We start from the raw sequence: 20,314 nt of genomic DNA on the forward strand, positions 1-20,314 counted from the left end.
AAAAAAAAACCAAAATAGTATTTTATATTTTCTTCTATTACCCAACTACATTAACCTTTGTGGTATTCATTGTCTTTCTTCTTCAAAAGAAATTTTAGTCCCCCACCTTCTTCAGTATAAAGGTCATCAATAACCAAGAAATTAAAAAAAATTAGGATTTTTTCCTCCCTATTCGTGTAATCTGTATGTTAAACTAATTGGTAATACTCCATAGTAGATGGATGAAGGACTGTGTGTGTAAGATGGAAGATGTTTTAGTGGCCTAGAAAGTTTTATGTGAAACTGCTAACTTGCCTCCTTGTGGTCAGCAGTCTGCCACAAGAATCCAACACCCTTGGAGTGATGGRGTGGGATGGATTGGTGTTAAGCACTAACATCAGCTTGGGAACCACATCTTCTGTGGTGTCCCTTAGTGCCAACAGCAAGAAGACTGTGGATATTCTTGATGGTTAACTTACCCCAACTGAGATTTCCTTCTTCTAGCCCCTCTCCAGTTAGTTTTGATTTGTAACAGTCTGAGACTGCCTCTTGGGAAATGAATGGCTTGATTTTCTTTCCCATAAATTTGACTGAGCTTGGGTACAAATTATACAAAAGTGAGCAGATGAGACTGAGACAGGTGCATTTTCACATGGTGAAGGTGGTATTCTGTAGTTACGATGTTATCCACACGTGGATAAGTTCAGAAGGTTCAGTCCTTTCCTTACACATGGCCAGAATCAGCCATTAAACAATGAGATGAACTACACAGGACTGACTGTATTGTTTGGTTGCTCATAACAAGGCTTATGAMGAGGAACTGGAGTTGTGCTCACACCTTTTGCTTCTGCTTGAAGTCTCACTCACAGCAGGGCTGACACATGTGAGAATACAACTGACAGACATCCAGGAACAGAAAATGTTTTTTTCTAAGAGTAAGATGCTTTTTATAGCATCAGGAGTCAGTTAAACTTTCTTTGAATTCTCACAGTAATTTTCTTTATTGTATTCACTGTTACGTTGTTATAATCACTTCACCTTTTAATGTCAAATTAATGGCTTAGAATAGACATCACAACAATGATATAGTGAAAGTAATTCAGTGATAGTTAATGTTGAGAAATTGCATTTGGAATAAAACAGACTGAATCATTTAACATTGTAAATTGAATGATCACATTATTAGTGCCTCATTATTTAAATGCTTTATTTCCACTGTTTTTTTCATTTTCTTCATATAACTTGCCTCAAAAATCTTAATTGCTCATGATTGTAAATATTTTGACTTTCTAATTTGTTTTTGCTATTTGCTKTATCTATACATTCCATAACAGTTACTTTAGCTAAGTATTTTGCCAACTTAGAAAATATCTAGACAGAATTTTAGTGTCAGCTTCTGTAAAGTACATGACCCTAAAAAATAAATATTATGAGAGAGATTGCTATTTTTGCTCAATAACTAGAAATGGAAAGAAAATGTGAAATATTTTGTATCTAGATAACTATAATAATACTGCAGGCTTTCAGACATAATCATTACAGAAATGAAACCTCATTTAAATTTCTATGAAATAAGATCCCATTTCATTTTCCTTCCCATCRTATTTGTAGTGTTATAATGTACCATGCCATCTCAGCTGCCCATGAAAATAATKCATTTTATTTTAATATAAAAAAACTTCCTTTGAAAATGTATAAACAAAATATAATTAATGCTTCTGAGTTTAATGTAATACTGWCTGCTGTTGAAAACTTTCTAGACTTCTACTGACACTTCATTATGTTTGGCCCTTTTAAACTTTTATTTACCAGTGGTCTTCCTCTGATACAGCATTTGGGAGTCTAGTACATTAATGGTACACTAGAGTTCAAATTCTGACCCCAGAAACATTTCTCCTCTTTTCTTCTAAGCGTTCTGTCAAACAAAAATACTGCATAATTCCATATTTCTGAGGCTGAGAYTTTCAGAACTTGAAGGAAACATATTGCTTTGATGGGCTAATTGTTAAAGAATAAAGTGRGTAAGGTTATGTGCATGTCCTTACTAACATAAAGATGGATAAAATATTCAAAGCTCTGACATCTTTGAGATAAATAAGTATTAACTTGGCCTAATTTTAATAATGTCTTATAAAAGCCCATTGATTATTGTATAATACATGGCAGAAAAGTGATCTAAAAAGTACTGAGATAGTGCTTGTACTTAAAATACATTGCATTAAAAACATCTGCAAAGAAACGATAGGTTTTCCTACATCCTCCATAAAGAACACATGAAATTTCCTTATGGCTGCCCAAATGCATTCCAGCTTCAACTGTACCAATTTATAATCCACAAAAATTCCTTAATCCAAAGAGGTGTTATGGGGTTACCCCACTCTGTTSTCTCAGAAACACAGCTTACCATGGGCACTGCTGACTTAAACCTCTCATTGCCTTCACTCATTCTGGAATGAATATTTTACATAACAGTAACAAAAATGACTGGCTGTGACCTTTTGTAACACAACATGACTAACCTGAAGACATACCAAATATATGACTTCAAAAACCTTTTGTTAGATTGCACTAATTCCTAGAATCAACTTTCACAAGAAAATGTTCTTTCCTATTGTCCTTCATTATGCATTACAGGATTTGTAAGATGTGTACATATGAATAAAACTCATACAGAAGCAAATGAACAGAATTGTTTAAGTAAGTCAAACAAATGGTTTTTTAAAATGGTTCTTCCTTACTTTATCTTGTTGGTAGTCTATGTGATTAGATAATTAGGGTTTCCAAATGTTTTGCAGTAAGCACACATTGATTCAGTATGCAATAATATTGTTAGCTTATTGACCAGCCTGGACTTAAAATGCATAGTTTTGGGTACACACACACAACAAACATTTGAAATGTCATTTTTAGCTATAGATTTCTATTTTATGACTTTTTCTTGAAAGAATCAATGCCACGAAAATTGCAGCACACCAGTAATGGGTGCCTATTTTGATACATTATTAACATAGAGTGCCTGGAGTCATGATGCCCATTATCTTTTCATCTGGCAGAGGGCTCATCAATACAGACAGTTTGGGCTGTTTGTAATTTCTCAGTCAGCTTGGAAGGCTGCATTAGTATTTTACTCAGGACATTCTGAAAACATAACATTTACTGTGCAGATCCTGTCCATCTGTGCACCACACAAGCAATTCAGTTGAAAGTTCCTGGAAATGTTGGAACTGATAGAACATCTACACCTACAGTGGGTACATCTTGGATTTCTGGCTGTCCAGAAGCCTGGACATCCTAGTCAATGTAAAAAAATCTTCACCTTCTATTACATTCACTTTTCAAAATCTTACTACTTACTAAGCAGAACAGTTTAACCCTTTATCTTACATTTTTTTTAAATTATGTTAGAATTGAGATCTGAGACCACAAGCAGAGCTGTGATACCAACTACATTAGTSTTACATTATTTTTTCTCTGAGAAATTATCAGTGTTAATTATTTGCTGTTGGCCAAAAAATGGAAGGGATTAGGCAAGACTGTAAGATGCTGTGACCAGCTGAGGCAGCTGCCAGGGCAGAGCTCCAGTGGGAATATGCTGACACCCTGGTGCCAGGCTGCAGAGTGTGCCCTGTTCCTGTGCCAGTAGAGGCCAGCAGCAGTGAGCATCCCTGTGGAAGGTGTGCCCAGGCACAGGAGATCCTCCACTAAGTGACAGCTCCAGAAGCAGGCATGGAGATTGAGGAATATCAGAGTCGAGAGACAGCTAAACTGCATTCCCTGGTACAGGCCCAAAATGGCAGACAGAATGCATGATTCCCTATCCTCTATCCAAGAGAATGCAGTGACCTAAATGACTCAGGACAGTGGTGACAAGTGACAGCAAACAAATCTCCTCTGCAATTCCCTCCCTGAAGAATTTTGGGGTTTTTAATCATGGATCAATTTACATGACATTGAGCCTGCTAATGATAGAGAAGGTGCACCTGTCACAAAGCAGGAAAAGGATCTTTTTACAGGAGTTTTCAGGGSTCACTGAAAGAGCTTTAAACTAAAATTGAAAGGAAAAGGGATAAAACTATGTTCACTAGAGATCAGCCTGGGGGTTGCACACCAGTCTTTGAGGGACAGAGTGCTACCAAAGTCCTTTGGTCTGCCATCTCAGTGGAGTCAGGAATGAAGATCCATGTGGCAGCAAAGGATATAACGAAAAGTTATTGATATATTAGAAAGCCTTGAGAATGGTCATGTATGAATCAGGGCTTGTCCCCCCAAAAAGGTGGTGGGATCGATAGACCAGGAGAAGYGTCACCAATGCATGTGGCGTAGGCAACAAACAGGAGGAGCTGGAAGCCACTGGGCAGCCGGAAAACTGTGACATCATGGAAACATGGTGGGCTGATTTACACAACTGGGATGCTGCAATGGATGGCTGCAAAATCTTCAGAAGGGATAGGCAAGGAAGGAGAGTTGGGAATATAGCTCTGAATGTTAGCAGTGTTGTGATTGTCTAGAGCTTAATGACAGTGCTGATAGTCAAGTGTTTATGGGTAAAGATTCAGGGGGAAGGGCAACAAGGCAGACATCCTTAACCACAGAAGATCAAGTAAATTATTCTCAAGWTAACTTTTAACTCCTATGAGACTCTAACTAAGTTTGGCTTAGTGGATTCGCWCATTCGTATTTTGCACATTCTGTGGATGTGCATATTTGGTGAAAACAAAATTACCATTCTATGTGAATAAACACTATTCCTACTGTAAAGTGGGAAGTGTTCAATTTCTGGTGCAGCTGTATTGGAAATACTGAATTTCACTGCAACCTAGCTGTACATTTGATAGCATTATCTGCAAATTAAATATTAATGAATGGAGGAAATGAAAGCCTGCCACGGTTGTATTCTCTGCAACTTAAAGATGATCTGCAAAGTTAAACTGACATCTTAGCTCAAACATAGGCTGTCATGTTATGGTCAGGTCCACATTCCTGGAAGAACACTGAGAGAAAAAACATTCATTCTAATTGCTCTGAGGCAGTAAACCTCAGCAAGATTATAAATGAGAGCTATGAGGGAGATATTGACAATTTGCATGCCATATAGTCACTTATGTGTATTAACCATGTTTTGCCTATACAATTCTGTATCTTGCTTTTTCAACAAAAATAGTATCAGAAAGGGTTCTGGAGTTGCTTTTTTCCTCTCTCCTGGGAAAAGAACTGTTTGTAAATTTTAGCTAAAACTGTTGAGAACTTTTAAATTACAAAAAAAAAATGCTGAGCATGAGGCTAAAATTGTTCATTTCATTATGATATTGATACACTTACCAAATGAATGCAAAAAAATTGCTCAGCATGGAGGGCCAGAACAAGCTGCTTCCACAAAAATATCCTGGAAAATGGTCACTATACAGAGAGATCATCTTCTTGACCATTTCTGTTGATGCCTTCTTGTCTATCATGTTGAAAGTATTCAAGTATTAATTCTGGTTCCCTTACTGAAACTCACATTTCAATTGCTAGCTTGACTTTCTGAAAGTGCTGGCTACTCTTTCTCCATCTTTTTCACTCTATGAATAATTAAATAATTTTTACAACCTGTGCAAAAAGAAACACAGAGTTTATCTAAGAATATTCTGTRTCTTAAAGGTTGATCTATTCCCTTGTGAGAACCTTGCCTCAAATCCATTGTTCACCAGAGTTAAAGCAAGGTTTTAAATTTTCACCTCCAAGGATACTATTTTAATAACTGAGATTTCTGTGTTATTCAGGATATTCAATAGTAGAACTTCTTCCAAGTAATTTATTGGAACACTTCCAGTTCCCATACAATAGGYAGATGTGCACTGAACCAAAGGGAAAGCAAATGAAATTGATTATTCTATTCATATCATCTCCATAGGGATAAGTAGGGAAATGATTTTAGTATAGTACAAAGAAAGCATCAGGAACTATTTCTGAAACTGGAATATTTCACTGGGCTCTGGATGCAGAAAAAGAAGCCATGGAAAGGCTTTAATGGAAAAGAACTGTAGAAATTATGTGAAAGTGGAAGAAATGCCATGTAATTGGAATTTTAGAGTTCAAAGTTTCCAGTTCACTGAAAGACTGAAAGAGCATCCTGAGAATGTGGATGCACAAACACATTAAATTGCATAAGCATAGTTTAGTTGTAAAGCATAATTTTATTTAAAGTACATAATAATTACTGCTTTCCACTATCTGCTTCTAAGCACTCTATGAATCCAAAGACTAAAACCAAGAAACATCGCCATGTATTGCCACTGGATTTCCCTGCATCCTGCAGCAACATTATTCACAATAGTTCAACAACAGTTCTGTAACAAAACAACTCCCCKCCTTTAGGAAATGCACCCTCCCTGTTCAGTCTTCTTCCTGTTGCAATTTGGCCATAGTGTTTCCGCAGCGAAGAGTACAACCTCACCAGAAACTCARCTGAGTACAAATACTGACCTCTGCTCCTTTTAGCCCTGAGCAAAAACTAATTCACAGACTGTGATCAGAATTTTCATATGAAAATCTGGAAGATGCTCATCAGGGAAGAAGCAATCCTGATTTCATGTATTTCTTTGAAGATGTGAAATAAGGAGTACTTCAGATTTTAAGGGCAACAAAAAGACTCAAGAAGCATATCCTGACTTCAGGTTGTTGCCTTGTCTAATCCCTAAGTAAGATAATGCATATCTTGGACGAAGGCTAGAATGCAGGATGGTAAGAATGTCAAGCTATTATTTGCAAGTAATCATGAAGAAGACAATTCTGGGTTCTAGGTTGTACAAAATCTGGCAGAGTTTGCTTTAAAATTCAATTTGAATGTAATTTATTAGATTAATAAATCAATTAGATTAATTCTCTAGTCAATTAAATTAGCCATAAATCTTCACTTAAAGAGAAGTTGGTCATAAAGTTTTAGACTGCAAATAAATATGGTAAATAATATACTACTTGAAATTTTGTCCTAGTGGAAAAATTATTTATTAATTGTAATTGTTTTATATATCATATATTATGTATAATAACTAGATGGCTTTAAGATTATGTAAAAAAATACATTTATAAGAATTACTATAATTTATTCCTATCAAAATTAATATTAATAAATATTTTATGAATAAATTATTGTTTAAATATTTAATAAAGAGCAAAACTTTAAAAGTCAATTAATTGCATTCTTTTTTTCAGGTACAGCTAAATAATCACAGCAACACACTAAAAGGCGCTGTTGTTTGAATYGCTGTTTGAATTTTTTCAAATAGTTTGGGTAACCATTGTTTTGATCACTCACTTACTTAGAAGATTCCATTTTTATGACAACATATATGAGCTGTAGTGCTTAGTTGCAGAGACTGGCAATTYAGATACACATATCATCAAATATTATAGCTCTATACGTAAAAAAAGGAGAATAACTGTCTTTACAGTATAACCTATACCAGAAATTCTCAATTTCTCTCTAACAATATCATGAATATATCWGAAATCCCTTGTTGTAGTTGAATTAAATTGCACAATATGCTTTTGAACACAGAATATTCCCATCTGTCTGATGTTACACAGTGCATCAGCAATTATAGTACTGCAAGAAGCAATAGTTCCAATACCAAAAATCGTAATATCTTCTCATGTCATTGTGTTTGAAAATTCCTAAACTATAAATTACTCTTGCCTTAATGGTGCTTACATGACTTACACATAACCTATGTACTGCCTCTTGCAGTACAAATACAGGCATAAAATAAAAATACCATCAAATTTCTCTCAACTACCAAAAGCACCAAAAAGAATGAAAGATAAGTACGTGCTGTCCAAATGGAAAACRCACTTATGGAAGAACTACTTACTGTTCTGCAATTGTCATTTTTTAAAGTTTATGACTATAAGTACAGTCATGTTTTATTGTTTCTAGACAATAGTCACCTCTTTACATTCACTAATTACATATGATGGAGCTACCAGTCTTCTTTCCGGAACAGAAACTCATAAGACTGTTCTACACTACAGTCAGCACTGTTTCTGAATTCCTTAACAATATTAACAGTAACAAGTGAGCTCTGATAAAACTAGTTTAAGACAAAAAACTTAGGAAAACCCCTTAGTGATTCTGAACAATATAAGCCCTGAAACTACTTGCTACCTAGTTGAAAAAAAATGAAAGAAATTAGGAAGAACTTCTTTACTCAGAGGRTTGTGAAGCACTGAAACAGGTTTCCCAGAGAGGTTGTGGATGCTGCATTCCTGGAAGTGTTGAAGGCCAGCTTAGATGGGACCCTAAGCACCCTCATCAAGTGGCATCCCTACCAATGGCAGGGGTAATTGGAGCTACAGGGTCTTTCAGGTTCCTTCCAACCCAAACCATCCTATGACTCTTTTTTTACCGCTCTGAATGGATAGAAACAGAGAACTAGATCTTCAAAAGGCTCTGGTTCTGCCACTGTGGTCAGACAAAAATTTTTTGATATCCAGAGTTTGTGGGAAACTCATCCTTACATGGATGATGCCTAACAAAAAAAAAAACAGGGAAGGTTTCTACATCTCTGATATAATTCTCACTCACTAGACTATGGGAAACATCAAGCCTGCAAGCTGAGAAAGTGCAGACATCTAAGAATGGTGACTGCAGACAGAGTTGTGGAACATGTCTCAGGACTGTGAAATAGATAAAGATCTCTTGGCTCAAAGCACTCAAAGATTTAAGTGATTCAGACACATGGTAAAGAGAGGACCTAATACTCTTCTTCAGGTAGGTTTGCCCAGTCAGGCCTGGCTGACTTAACTTGTCCAGCATCCAACTCTGAATTACAGAAATCTATGAATCACTATCATAAAAAAAACTATATAAAAAAAATCATTAAAATGGCCTGTATACTGACACCAGACAGTTTTTTGCTATGCTGTACTAAAGAAAACCTTTTCTGTTGTATTGGYCTTAACTCATAGAGGATCCTAAGGGAGAAGAGAGACTGAAGGAATGTATCATTTCTCCAGTCACTGAACTTGGAATGTGTTCAAGGAGGAAGGTTGGTATTTTCTTGTGACTGTGAAAACAAGCCTCAGCAACTTTCAAATAGCACATTTTTAAAGTGGAACTTTGTGAATGCCTGCTCATGATCCAGCAAAGTGAAGCAGCCTAGACTCTCAATCAACACAATAACCAAGTCCAGTGCTGGAATCTTCCAGCAGGAAGCTAAGCAGCAGCCACTTTGGACTCACAACATCCTTCAGAGATGCTGAGTGCCACAGACAGTCTGAACAGTTGGATTGCTCTCTTCCAGCACATACAGAAGTTTTCTGAAAGTACTTTTCCTTTAGTAATGAAAATAAACATGAGATGTGCAAAATTAACAGCCCCTTCAGAGGCATGTAAATTCCCGCATGAACTTGAGTTTGTAAATAAAATTTAGTTTTCTAAAATAATTTTMTTTTTCTTATAATAAAACATATTCTACAAAACTCTCTTCCCCTACAGGAAAGACAGGGAGGAAGCCTTTATCAGGGAGTGTTGAGASAGGATGAGGTTTAACAACTTTAAGCTGAGAGAGAGTAGGTTTAGAGTTGATATTAGAAAAAAATTATCTGCAGTAAGGGTGGTGAGACACTGGAACAGGTTATCCAGAGAAGTGGTGATGAAAACAGAGAGAGTGACACTAGGCAAAAACATGGCTTCTTATCTACACTTCAGATATGCTAACACAGCATTGTAGGACATAGCACTGAAGATATTCTAGATGATTTTTAAAGAAACAGGTTGGAAGCCTGTAGCTCTAAACCAAAAGAAGGATGAATTTTGAAGGTTATCATGAGGACCTGATGCATGAGAATTGTACAGTGAAGACAAAGAATCACTTGTGTCACATGATGAACACCAAGTCATCTGGGACTATTTAAGCTACTGAAACTGCTTTCTATTCTAAAACAGTCTAGACTAGAAGAYTGAAGTCCTTAGATCTTGTAGGTTTAATTGCTGGGGCTAAACTCACAGCAGTTGTATCAGTGAGATCTGCAAAAGCAGGAGGGAAAGGCCCAGGGGAAAAATAAGCTTTTAAGATTCCAACAGCCCTAAACTCTTCCCAGTGAATGCACAATTTTCCACAAATGTCTGAACACACTCAAGTACATAGCATCAATTCTCAGTGGAGAAATTCAGAAGCAGGCATATTCCCCTAGAATAACCAGCAATTTCAAATATTTTCTAGATTTTTAACCAAGACTCTAGGAAGGATAGTATAGGCTGAAGTAAAGGATTTTGAAATCCTGGAGATTATAGGATCACAGACTCTTAAAGCTGCAAAAGATGTCTAAGATCCTTAAGTCCAGTCATTGACCTAGMACCACTGCATTCAGCACTAAACCATATTTCCAARTGCCACATCCACATGCCTTTCRAACACTTCCAGAGATTGTGATGRTGCTATTCRGATGTGATCCAGTGAGCTCACATCAGCTGTTACAKCCATGCCTTCAAGTAAATTTRTCATCTTACTCTCCTCCTATAAAAGAGCAGGCCTAAAACTGAGATGCAGAATTTAGTCATTCAAGGAGGAATATAATGTGCTGGGAGTAGCCATAAGCTCTAATAGACTGTAAATTGCAGATTGCTCACATAAAGCAATGAGAGATACATAAAGTGTTCCACTAAAGTGCAGACTGTATGTTCTTGACCAGGGAGCAGAGGGAGCCTCCTTAGCATGGAAAGAAGAGAAGGCATATTGAAGTTTATTCTCATTTTGTTCAGAAACAGTTACCTGGCTGCCAGTTTTACGGAATCTGCCTTTTCCAAAATCCTTGTAGTGCTTGGAATAATATGCTGCCAGTGCTAAGAGAGTAGTTAAGTACACATAAAGCTAGCTAGTATTTAATCTTGATTAAATTTCATCTTGATAATAAGGTTCATGGCTTTGTGAAACTACAAAGGAATTATTTTATTATATCTGTTCTTAGGCCATAAAAGACAAGAAAAAGTGTCTTAGCTTAGGAAAAAGCCTCCATCCACTAATATGGTTTRTGTGGGTAACAGTATGGTATATTCCTGTACTGGGAATATGCTCATCACAGAGCTGGTCAAGTTTAATGCTGCCCTGGAGGGAAGACACTGCCAGAAAAAAAATGCAAAAATGGGACACATACACACAGAGTAGAGGGTAAGGAAACAGCATGTGGCCAAGAATGAGAATAGACACTCTCCAYGAGCTTCACTGAAATGTAAATAAAATGAGTAAAATAAGAAATTAAGAAATAMATGTAAATGCAAAGGAAAGTTGAAATAAATTAAAACAAGAAGTAAAGAACCCCATGGGGAAAGGGTCATGTAGGCAAAATGTTCAGTGAGGATACTCTGACTCAGACAAGTACTTCAAAGGAGCTGAGGTCAAAGCGCTCCTTCACTGTTGCACTGTATGCATGAAAGCAGGCAGGCACTATTCTCTGCACTCTGCTGAAGTAGTAACGAAGACTTTTCAGAATAAATACCAAACATCCAATCTGAATCTACGTARGGGACAAAATATTTTAAAAATACAAGTGCAATAGTTTGCAAAAGCTGTCTCCCCAATGTAGCAAATTAGAAAAGAATTTGGAATGACTGCCAGTCATTGGGAAGTAGCACTGAAGACTTCAATGCAAACAGACCAACATTCAAAACAAAGAAGTATTAAAAGGAAGTTTCAAAATTAATTTAATTAAACTTCCTTTGACAAATTTCAGTTGTGGAAAAAAAGCTACAGGGACACTGCAGAGTTAATATAGCATGACTGGTAGAGAAGTCAGGATGTTATGACAGTGTTTGGTGCTCAAAGCAGGCTACTTGCATAGCCAAATCAGCATAAGTTAAGGAATCATAGACAAGCAGTATAAAAGCAGTATATCATCATGTGTCAACAATTTTTCATACTAAGAAGTAGAAGAAGCATGCTGAAACAACCACTTCTTGTCTCCAGTATTTTTCACTAATCTCTGCTGATAGGAATTAAAGACTTGAATAATTGGGATTTTTGACATATGACAAAAATTTATATTGCAAAAACTCAGAAATCTTTGATCACTCAACAAATTTCTAGCAGATCAAGCTATTGGGAAAGCACCCAAACAGACAGAAAATTACAAAAACCACAGTAACACAAAGATTCCTGAATGCAGGTCCGACATCATATCATAAGCGTCGCACTGTCAGATATTCTTAGCATTTCAAGTGGCAGCACTTATGTATACATAGTTTATAAGTGCATTCACACTTGCTTTTTACATTTGGATGTTTTTTTTGTAATAAAGTCTGTTGCAAATATGCAATTTATGCTTATAATTCCAGCAATAACTGTTATTCAATATATTTCCTCTGAAAAATAACCTGGCACTGTATCTCATGCCACTCATTCTGCCCCATGAAAATCTTAGGCTGAAGGAATCCACCTTTTTTTCTTTGAAGTAGTTAACCCACTACTTAATACACCAAAATAATGCCACTCTTTATATTATATACCTTACCACTAGATCAGGAGGGTGCTTGTAGTTAAAAAATTATTTSCAAGTACCATTCACAGTTTACATTGCACTGTATTTCACACTATTCTAGCAGTCAAACTGCCTCAAGCACAATCTACACATCTCACAAAATAAAAACAGAAAGCAACTGCTTTTTTAATAAGCTACAAAAAATAAAAGAGTAACATCTGAGGGGCACACACCCACAAACTTTTAATACTATTCTTTTTTTAAAGTATGCTCTGGATTTTTCATTTTGTATTCCACTTGATTACCTTAGTATATACTTAGAAATCTGACAGAACTGCATAACTGTTTGACTTTCTCTGTAATCCCCCATATTCCTTCCTTGTGGCTTCAGCACCCATTTGATAACTGCTCTGACCTCATAGGATGAATTTAATTTTTCCATATCACTTACAAATATGCCTCAGTATGTGTAGTCAGTATCTAGTCTTTTGTTATTAGTTCTTCTCTATCTCTCACTGTGATGCTAGAATAATTTCCTTTGTTCACCTATTATTCTTCATTATTTCACGACTTTCAGATTATTAGTACTGATGATATTCTTCCATCCTCTGTTGTCTCTCACCTGTCATTAGTTATCAATTACACCAATTTTTCTAAAGATTTCTACAGCTTTGTTCCTCCTTTCCACTGTAATGTCCAGTTTGCACTCCTTCAGTTCTGTATAATAGCCAAATATTCAGCTCCTGGTGTGCTAGCAGTGCACCAGTGGCCTGCTCACTTGCTCTGTGAAAAATATGCTTTCTCGTCTGAATGGCCAACCAAATGTTTTTCTCAAGCTATACTGACTTTTGTCTCTACACCTTTTTGCTGGCYTTATTCATCAATTCTCTACTCCTTTTATTTCCAAATCTCTCTATGCATTAATTACAAGAAAACAAAGAAAGCACAATATGAAATTCATTAACCCATCAGAATTTTCTCTTTGAAGCCTTCTATTTTTTGCACTTTTGTCTTTAAAGTCAGTGGTGAAATTTTTACAGTCCTCTCTTTTATAATCTCTGTACTCTGCACCACTGGCACTTGTTTACCCAATTCTCTTTTTCAGTCTCTCATTTACCTTCAGGTCTTTCACAGAAAGTAGACAGAAAATGTTCTTTGTCTTTCCCACCACAGAAAAATCCCTCAAATGCCCTCTCCGACAGCTCTGCTACCCTTTTGTTTCTGAACTTCTTCAGCATGCTACTTAGAACTGATCATAATCACCATCTACCCAGTGCAGTCACTGAGATGACTCTGAGTGTATCTGATCAAAATGTCTATCTAGTCTAGTAAATTGTCCCTAGAAGTGGCCAAAAGCAGACACTTACAAAAAAAAATAGTGTGAGAAGATGACTGGCATCTACTTTTCTGTTTCAGATTTCTCTCTCCTGTCAAAACTGAAGTATTAGTCTGTTTCTACCACTTTTTGTACATATTTTATCATACCATTAGGTCCAATAAACTCTCTAGGAGTTTCATGTCCCAGCCTTCCTCAAGCAGTATAGATTTGTCCCTTCAATGCATGTATTTGTTCTTGGAATTATCTTAAATTTATGAGGAGTTATGTTAAATTTAAATATGTATTTGGATCCTCCTGCTTGTTCTCAGTATTTCTAAAACTTGTATGTGCTTTCTATGCATCACTTCTATCATATGTCTCAATTACTGTAACACATCTTTTAAGCTCATGACAAAACTAATTTTCTCAGCAAGTGCAAAACTGCTTCAAATACAACTCCTTTCAGTCGACTACTTTGACATGTTACTGGCCTTCTTTCTCCACTATGATTGACTTGATTAGATTTTTTAAATCCTTCCAGGCATTTATTGACATATGAATTACCTTCTAATGACTACTCAGGCACTGAATCTCATTTCCATTCAGTTCATGATACCTATCTCACCCAAGTATTTTATTTTCCAACAGTCCTTAAATAGTGCCTTCACATTTAAGGGGGGCCTGTAAGCATCATTGTTTCCTTTTCAAGAGGCCTCTTAAAACTGATCTTATTTGAGATGCCAAGAACTCAATGATAGCTAGAAATGGCTAGTGTACTGAGATCCCACTTTTTCATATCCCCGTAGATTTGTCCCTTATCTCTTGTTCAAATTTCTTTGTAAATTGTCCAATATTGGAACAATCCTTTTTTGTTCTTTTTTGTCTTCTGAATATGGAATAGCACAATGTATCCTTTTGGATCTTCAGTACAGGGAGTGACATTGGTAGATTGTTCTTAGTACATTGTTCAGTTTAGAATGCATAATTGGAGATTTCAGCCCTCTCCCTTTCCCCTTCTTAGTTATGCCTAGAAAAGCTCAATGCTGTCATCCAGCTGAGCACAGTCATTAGCAAAAACTTTTTCTAAACATTTACTACACTATTTTTTTCTGGACACTGATCTCCATACTGAAGTATCTGAAGAACTTGACTTTTGCACATTTTAATGTAACTTGCATTTGMACACCTTCAGTCTGCTAGAGAGCCTTTCTCATGCTTGTGTAGTTGATGCCAGTGAGATTACTCAAATGACTGAGGATTACACACATTAACAAAATTTGAAAAARAGAAACCTCACCTTTTGAAAAGTACCATCTTTTTTTTTTTCTATTTTAATAAATAAGGGCTAAGAAGTAAGCATTTACTTTTTAAAATAGATTTKGTGATTTTTCTGATGTCAGAAAAGGTATTGAATTGCCACATAATTAGTTTTTAAATTAGCAYGTCTGTATGTATACTGCATCACTTTCTTAATAGATCCATTTCACTGAAGTACCAGAATATAATGTTTTAATGAACAGCATTTWTTAACCATCTAACATAACACTCCTTTATGATATACTACAGCAACAGTCTAGAAAATGCTGCTCTCTAATTATCTTTTACTGCTCAYATATAGAAATGACAGGTTTTAGCACCAAAGTATATATTCTCAACCTTTCCATGATTATGGAACCTTTCCTATTCCACTTTTAAACATTATTTTTAAATCTTACAAGAGCACTGACATTCTTCAGTACATATGCATACTTAAGTGCAAGTCTGGTGAASTGATCTCCTAACAGCTTAAAAATTAAATAGCATCAATAAAAATAAAACAATGTATTTATATTTCTTTTAGGAATATATTTCCTTTAGGAAGTAAATCAGTATGAATTATAAGCTTCACAAACTAATAAAAAATATTTCTTCCTGTGCTTTCTTTCTCATTGTTAATCTAAAATGTAATTGTAAGTGGCTTTAATTTCCAAGTCACATGTTTGAAGTTTTGATCCTTTTTAAGTCTTTTCAGAAAAACCTTCCAAAATTCCCTGCCCAAAGCAGTATTTGTTCCAGTTCCTTCCCCTTATTATAATTTGAGGGGGAGGGAGASACTCTACCCTGCCAAAAGGAGCAAGTCCAGCAACATGAACATGTGTTTTTGTTAATGGACTACTGCAAGGTCAAATATGTCTTTCTGATGTGATCCTAGCAAGGATACCGAAAAACTCCAAATCTGCATTTCTCTGTTTTATATCATATCAAATGTCATAAACTTTGCGTGCTCATCTTCCACTGTCAGCCCATGGGTTAATTTGGGAGTTTTWAAAATGTTTTAATTATTCCTATAATAAAACCTACGTGTTTCCAGAATTGGATTCTTAAAACTGAATTATGTAGTAGCTGCTGAAACTGGAACACTGGAAAAATTTCTACRGGAATGGAAGTGTTCTGTTTCTTGAATGTACTGCTCCAAAAGAGGCACCCCTTTGGGATTACTCTGCCTTCCACGAAGCAACAGAAACCACATAACATGTTAGATATAAAATGGAATATTCACATGTCTTCCAATGTTCTGAATGAAAACAGAAAAATCTCTTCTCAAGTCCCTACACATTGTTACAATTCTTAAATATATGAGGTGAAAGCAAACCTGAGGAGCTGGTATAAATCTGCATAGATCTGAGTGTAAATAGCCAGGTTTGCATAYACCTCATGTAAATATGCATTCACCTGAGAAAAAGCTATTCTCATTAATAGCACCAGTTTTCTCTCCTATGACACTTCCTACAAAGTTCTAGTAAGTAAAAGACTGGTAGAGACAATTCTGGGAACATGGACTGAGGCAGACTGCTAGCTGTTGAGAGAGTAAAATACTCTTGTACAAATACTGTTTCTAATGTAATGCAAGAAGTTCTGCTTTTTGGGGAACTTTTAAGTACTTTGACTACATCAGCTGAAGATGTTTTAAATTCCTTCTGTATTGAAATAGTCTCACCCTTAGCTTTTTGCCAAGACTAACCAAAAAGTTAGCTTAAAACAAGCTTCTCTGTAGTGTAGAATATGACTCAGAACCTATCCTATAGTTAAAACCAAGACATCTGTAAAARACAGCCAATATTATCTCAAGTCAAGAGTATGGGGGAGGAGTGAGTGCATTTTAAGACTGATTCCTCTTACAAAATTACACAGACGACTGCAGTTTTGAGACTTCCTTTTAGATTCTGTAACTACAAGAGGAATATTCCTGTAGAAAACTGAGAAAGRTACTGCTGTGTTCTTCAGAGAGGTGGGTGATCTTTTGGGTGTCAGGAATTTGACCTCAGGACTGTATGTCTAACTTATTTGATTATGATTTGCAACTCCACAAAATCTTATTGTATGCTATTTTGTCAAGAATAAGAAAGGACAGACGTAAATGACTTACCTAAAAATGAAAGACAGGGTGAAGAATAAAACAAGCATGCTATTTCTCATACATGAGAAACATGAATCTGGTGTCTTTCCCTTCTCCCCCTACCCAAAAAACCAAAAGGTGACAACTCATGCAGTGAATGACATTTAACTTTTGTCTCTTCACTTTCTTTCTACTTCCCTTGTAACACTGGCCAAACTGTGTTGCCTACTGTGTCATCTACTGACAACACTTCTCTTTTCCACAGAAATGGAATAGYTGTTCTTCAGACTTGGGCTTGATTCTGCTGTCCACAGATAGGTATCTAATGACAGTTTCATATGTCGTATAATACCCCACTCGGCCTTCAGCTGGAGTTCCAGAGTCCCTCATAAGTTCTGTCACATCTGCTATTCTGTGTACAYATTTTGGCTACCTTGGGAGATCCCAAATAATACTAGATGCCTCTTTGCAAGCAACTGTATCATGTCTTTGCTGTCTAACAACTATTCTCAGATACCATAATTGCTAACTATTGCTATTGTAATCTTCACTAGGAAARGGATGAGATTGCTGTGGATATGCAGGAAATAAAGATTTTGAAAAGATTCAAAAAAGTCAAAAGGTTAAACCCCATGCCAAACCATGTCTATGTAGAAACAAAATCTACAACCTTCCTTATCTGGAATGTTTTACAAATCCTTTACTTTTTTACATCATAAAGTTCATCAAAAACTTTCCTTTGAGGGATTTATGAAGAAAAAAATTTTAAGACCATTGGCTCTGAAAGTACTTGCAACTAATCTTTGCTGTAAGCAAATACTCCTGATATCCTGTATCCAAGGAATGTGTATCACGTTCACACAACTGCCATTACCATCCAACCATGTCTTTTCTATAAAACTCCAATCAAATGCAGGCACAGAAAAATGACCCAAGTGCTCTGGCCTTTGAGAGCTCCATCATCTCTGAGCTCTTAGGATCAAAACTAAAAAAAGATACAATTATCTTGCTAAATGTRCTCCTCAGATGTTATAAAATACAATTTCCAGGGTGGAATTTAAAGCCTCTAAAGAGTTCTGATATGCAAAGTGGTATTAAGGCTTCCCTAAGAGGTCTGCTGGAGCTTTGAGTTTCTYCCCCTGCCTCTCCCTGAACGTGCTACCACTACAATGCTCTAATTTCCAGCTGCATGTTCTGATGCTGCTGAAACTGAGCTGTGGGAAATGTTACTGCACATTTCAACTTCTGAAACACCTACTGGTGGACAGAACTTCTAGAGTGTTCTACTACTCTTAATAATACCAAGACTGAAAAGTCACCTTCTTTTAAATTTTTGCAGTAGATGAATACACAGAGAACAGAAGTTTTCTTTGCCTGTCCTCTCTGGATCCCAAGCTTGAAGATAAAACAAAGTCAACCTTTGAATGAATCTTTAACAACAATAAAGACACATTTAAGAAAGTGAATCAGGGAGATTCAAGTTTTCTATTATATTTCAGTATGATTTAATTAATTACTTACAGCATTTATCAACCTCTAAAGACCATTCCTACAGCAAGGTAAAAACTAGAAGAACATAACAGAACCAAATCACTACAAATTTTAATATGTAATGGGTCTTAAAAACCAACTTCAAGTGAGTACAAGTGCTAGCTGGTGAGGCCTATGGGATCTTCTGCTGTATTTTCCAAAARCTTTGGAAGTAAAAGTAAGAATCATTTTGTTTTAAAAAATTACTGAGAAGACATACTTTAACAAAAAAAACCAACCAAAACAAAACAACAAATTACCTGGCAAGGCTTTTTCATTTTAATGGCTATAACATGGTATCTGTAACAGCAGAGTTCACAGGTCCATGACCCTCTTTCACTTATCCACTTTAAAAGGCAAAGCTGATGCGTGTATCGTACTGAGCCATCACAGCGGCAAGGGTTTAACAATTCACCCTGGAAAGGCAATACAGAAACATCAACTTTAAAGTCACTTTTCACATACATGGACACTCCATACGATAATATTTAGGGGTCTGTAACAATGACCTGGTCTCAATTTCAATATGTGAAAAAGCATGTATTTTTTTGGCTGTGAAATAGTAAAAAATATAACTGTCTTAAAAATATCTATCTGCTTCTACTGAGAAAAGACAGAAAGCTGTCTACACATGTGTGTACCTATGTGAAATAACTTTTAAAAATATTACCACGCATTAAGCAACAGTACCATTAGCCCTTTGAAATACCTCAAAAGGTACCAGAAGTAGTGGGATACATTTCTCCAACAGCTATTTGCAGTCATCACTCGGAAAGAGATGTGTGACGTCACGATTCCAAGAGAACCTTGCTCTTGGAGCATGGATCTCTGCTGTCCAGCTAGGCAGATGTCAGGCAGGACCTTAAATAATGCAACCAAGCATTTCCCCCAGTAGTTTATATATTATATAAATCAACTGTTTTCTTCCGTCCAACTCCAAGACAAGCTACAAAATGCTAGTTACGGATCCATTGCCCGGTCATGCCATGACCGAGTGGATACTTAGAGGTCTTCTCAGCATTACCTGTAAACCAACACTCTCATTTTAAAGTCTAACAGAAACCTGAGAAATTCGTATTGTTTAGAGTGCCCAAGGAATGAACSGGCGAGCGCGAGGGCCAGAGGACAGAGGAGSGTGCAAGCCAGATACGGCAAAATCYCTGAATTCYCCCAAAGCTCTGCGCCGGCKCMGGTTTGCCCCAGGCGCYCSCCTCAACCACTTGGCACAGCGGCAGCCGGGGCTCGCACAGTGCAGGGAAGGGCGATTCCTGCCGGGGAGCGACGCCGCGATCAGCACCAGGGACAGGGCTCGGCCCCGGGAGCCGGGCGGTGAGGAAGGTGTGCGGGGTGCCGGCTCGCCCGCCCCCGGCCCCGCTCCTCACCTGCTCSGGGCCCTGGAAGCAGATCTTGCAGATGGGGCCGGCCCCTCCGGCGTGGCCGCCGCTGCCGCTCTCGCTGCTGCTGCACACCGAGCGCGTCTCGGGCTTGTCGCCGCCGGCGGCCCCGCTCTCCGAGCCGCTTCTCCGGCCCTCGTCCTCCTCGGGGGTGTCTCCGCTCGCCTCCCCCGCCCCGGCCGGCAGCTCCAGCGGGGCGGCGGCCGCTCGCGGCGGCTCCCCGGCAGGGAGCACGACGCTCCCCGCGGCGCAGCTCATGCC

The 20,314-nt window shown here is 37.2% G+C and overlaps 1 protein-coding gene across 2 annotated transcripts in view; it reads right to left on the reverse strand.

Moving 5' to 3' along the window:
* Positions 1-20,311, reverse strand: part of MARCHF11 (membrane associated ring-CH-type finger 11) — a 31,279-nt gene extending 10,968 nt beyond the window's left edge. Inside the window, exons 1-2 of one of the 2 annotated variants that reach the window (XM_057390372.1) lie at positions 20,042-20,311; positions 18,920-19,075 (exon numbers count right to left, since the gene is read on the reverse strand). In XM_057390372.1, coding sequence (XP_057246355.1) covers positions 18,920-19,075; positions 20,042-20,311 — 426 coding nt within the window. Of the gene's footprint in view, positions 1-18,919; positions 19,076-20,041 lie in introns of those variants that run through there. The other variant, XR_008967069.1, reaches the window with a different exon arrangement.
* Between the last annotated feature and the right edge of the window lie 3 nt (positions 20,312-20,314).

Source organism: Malurus melanocephalus, unplaced genomic scaffold (assembly GCF_030028575.1).
Source record: "Malurus melanocephalus ecotype Western Australia unplaced genomic scaffold, MMel_1.1 scaffold_25, whole genome shotgun sequence".
NCBI classification, from domain to species: Eukaryota; Metazoa; Chordata; class Aves; order Passeriformes; family Maluridae; genus Malurus; species Malurus melanocephalus.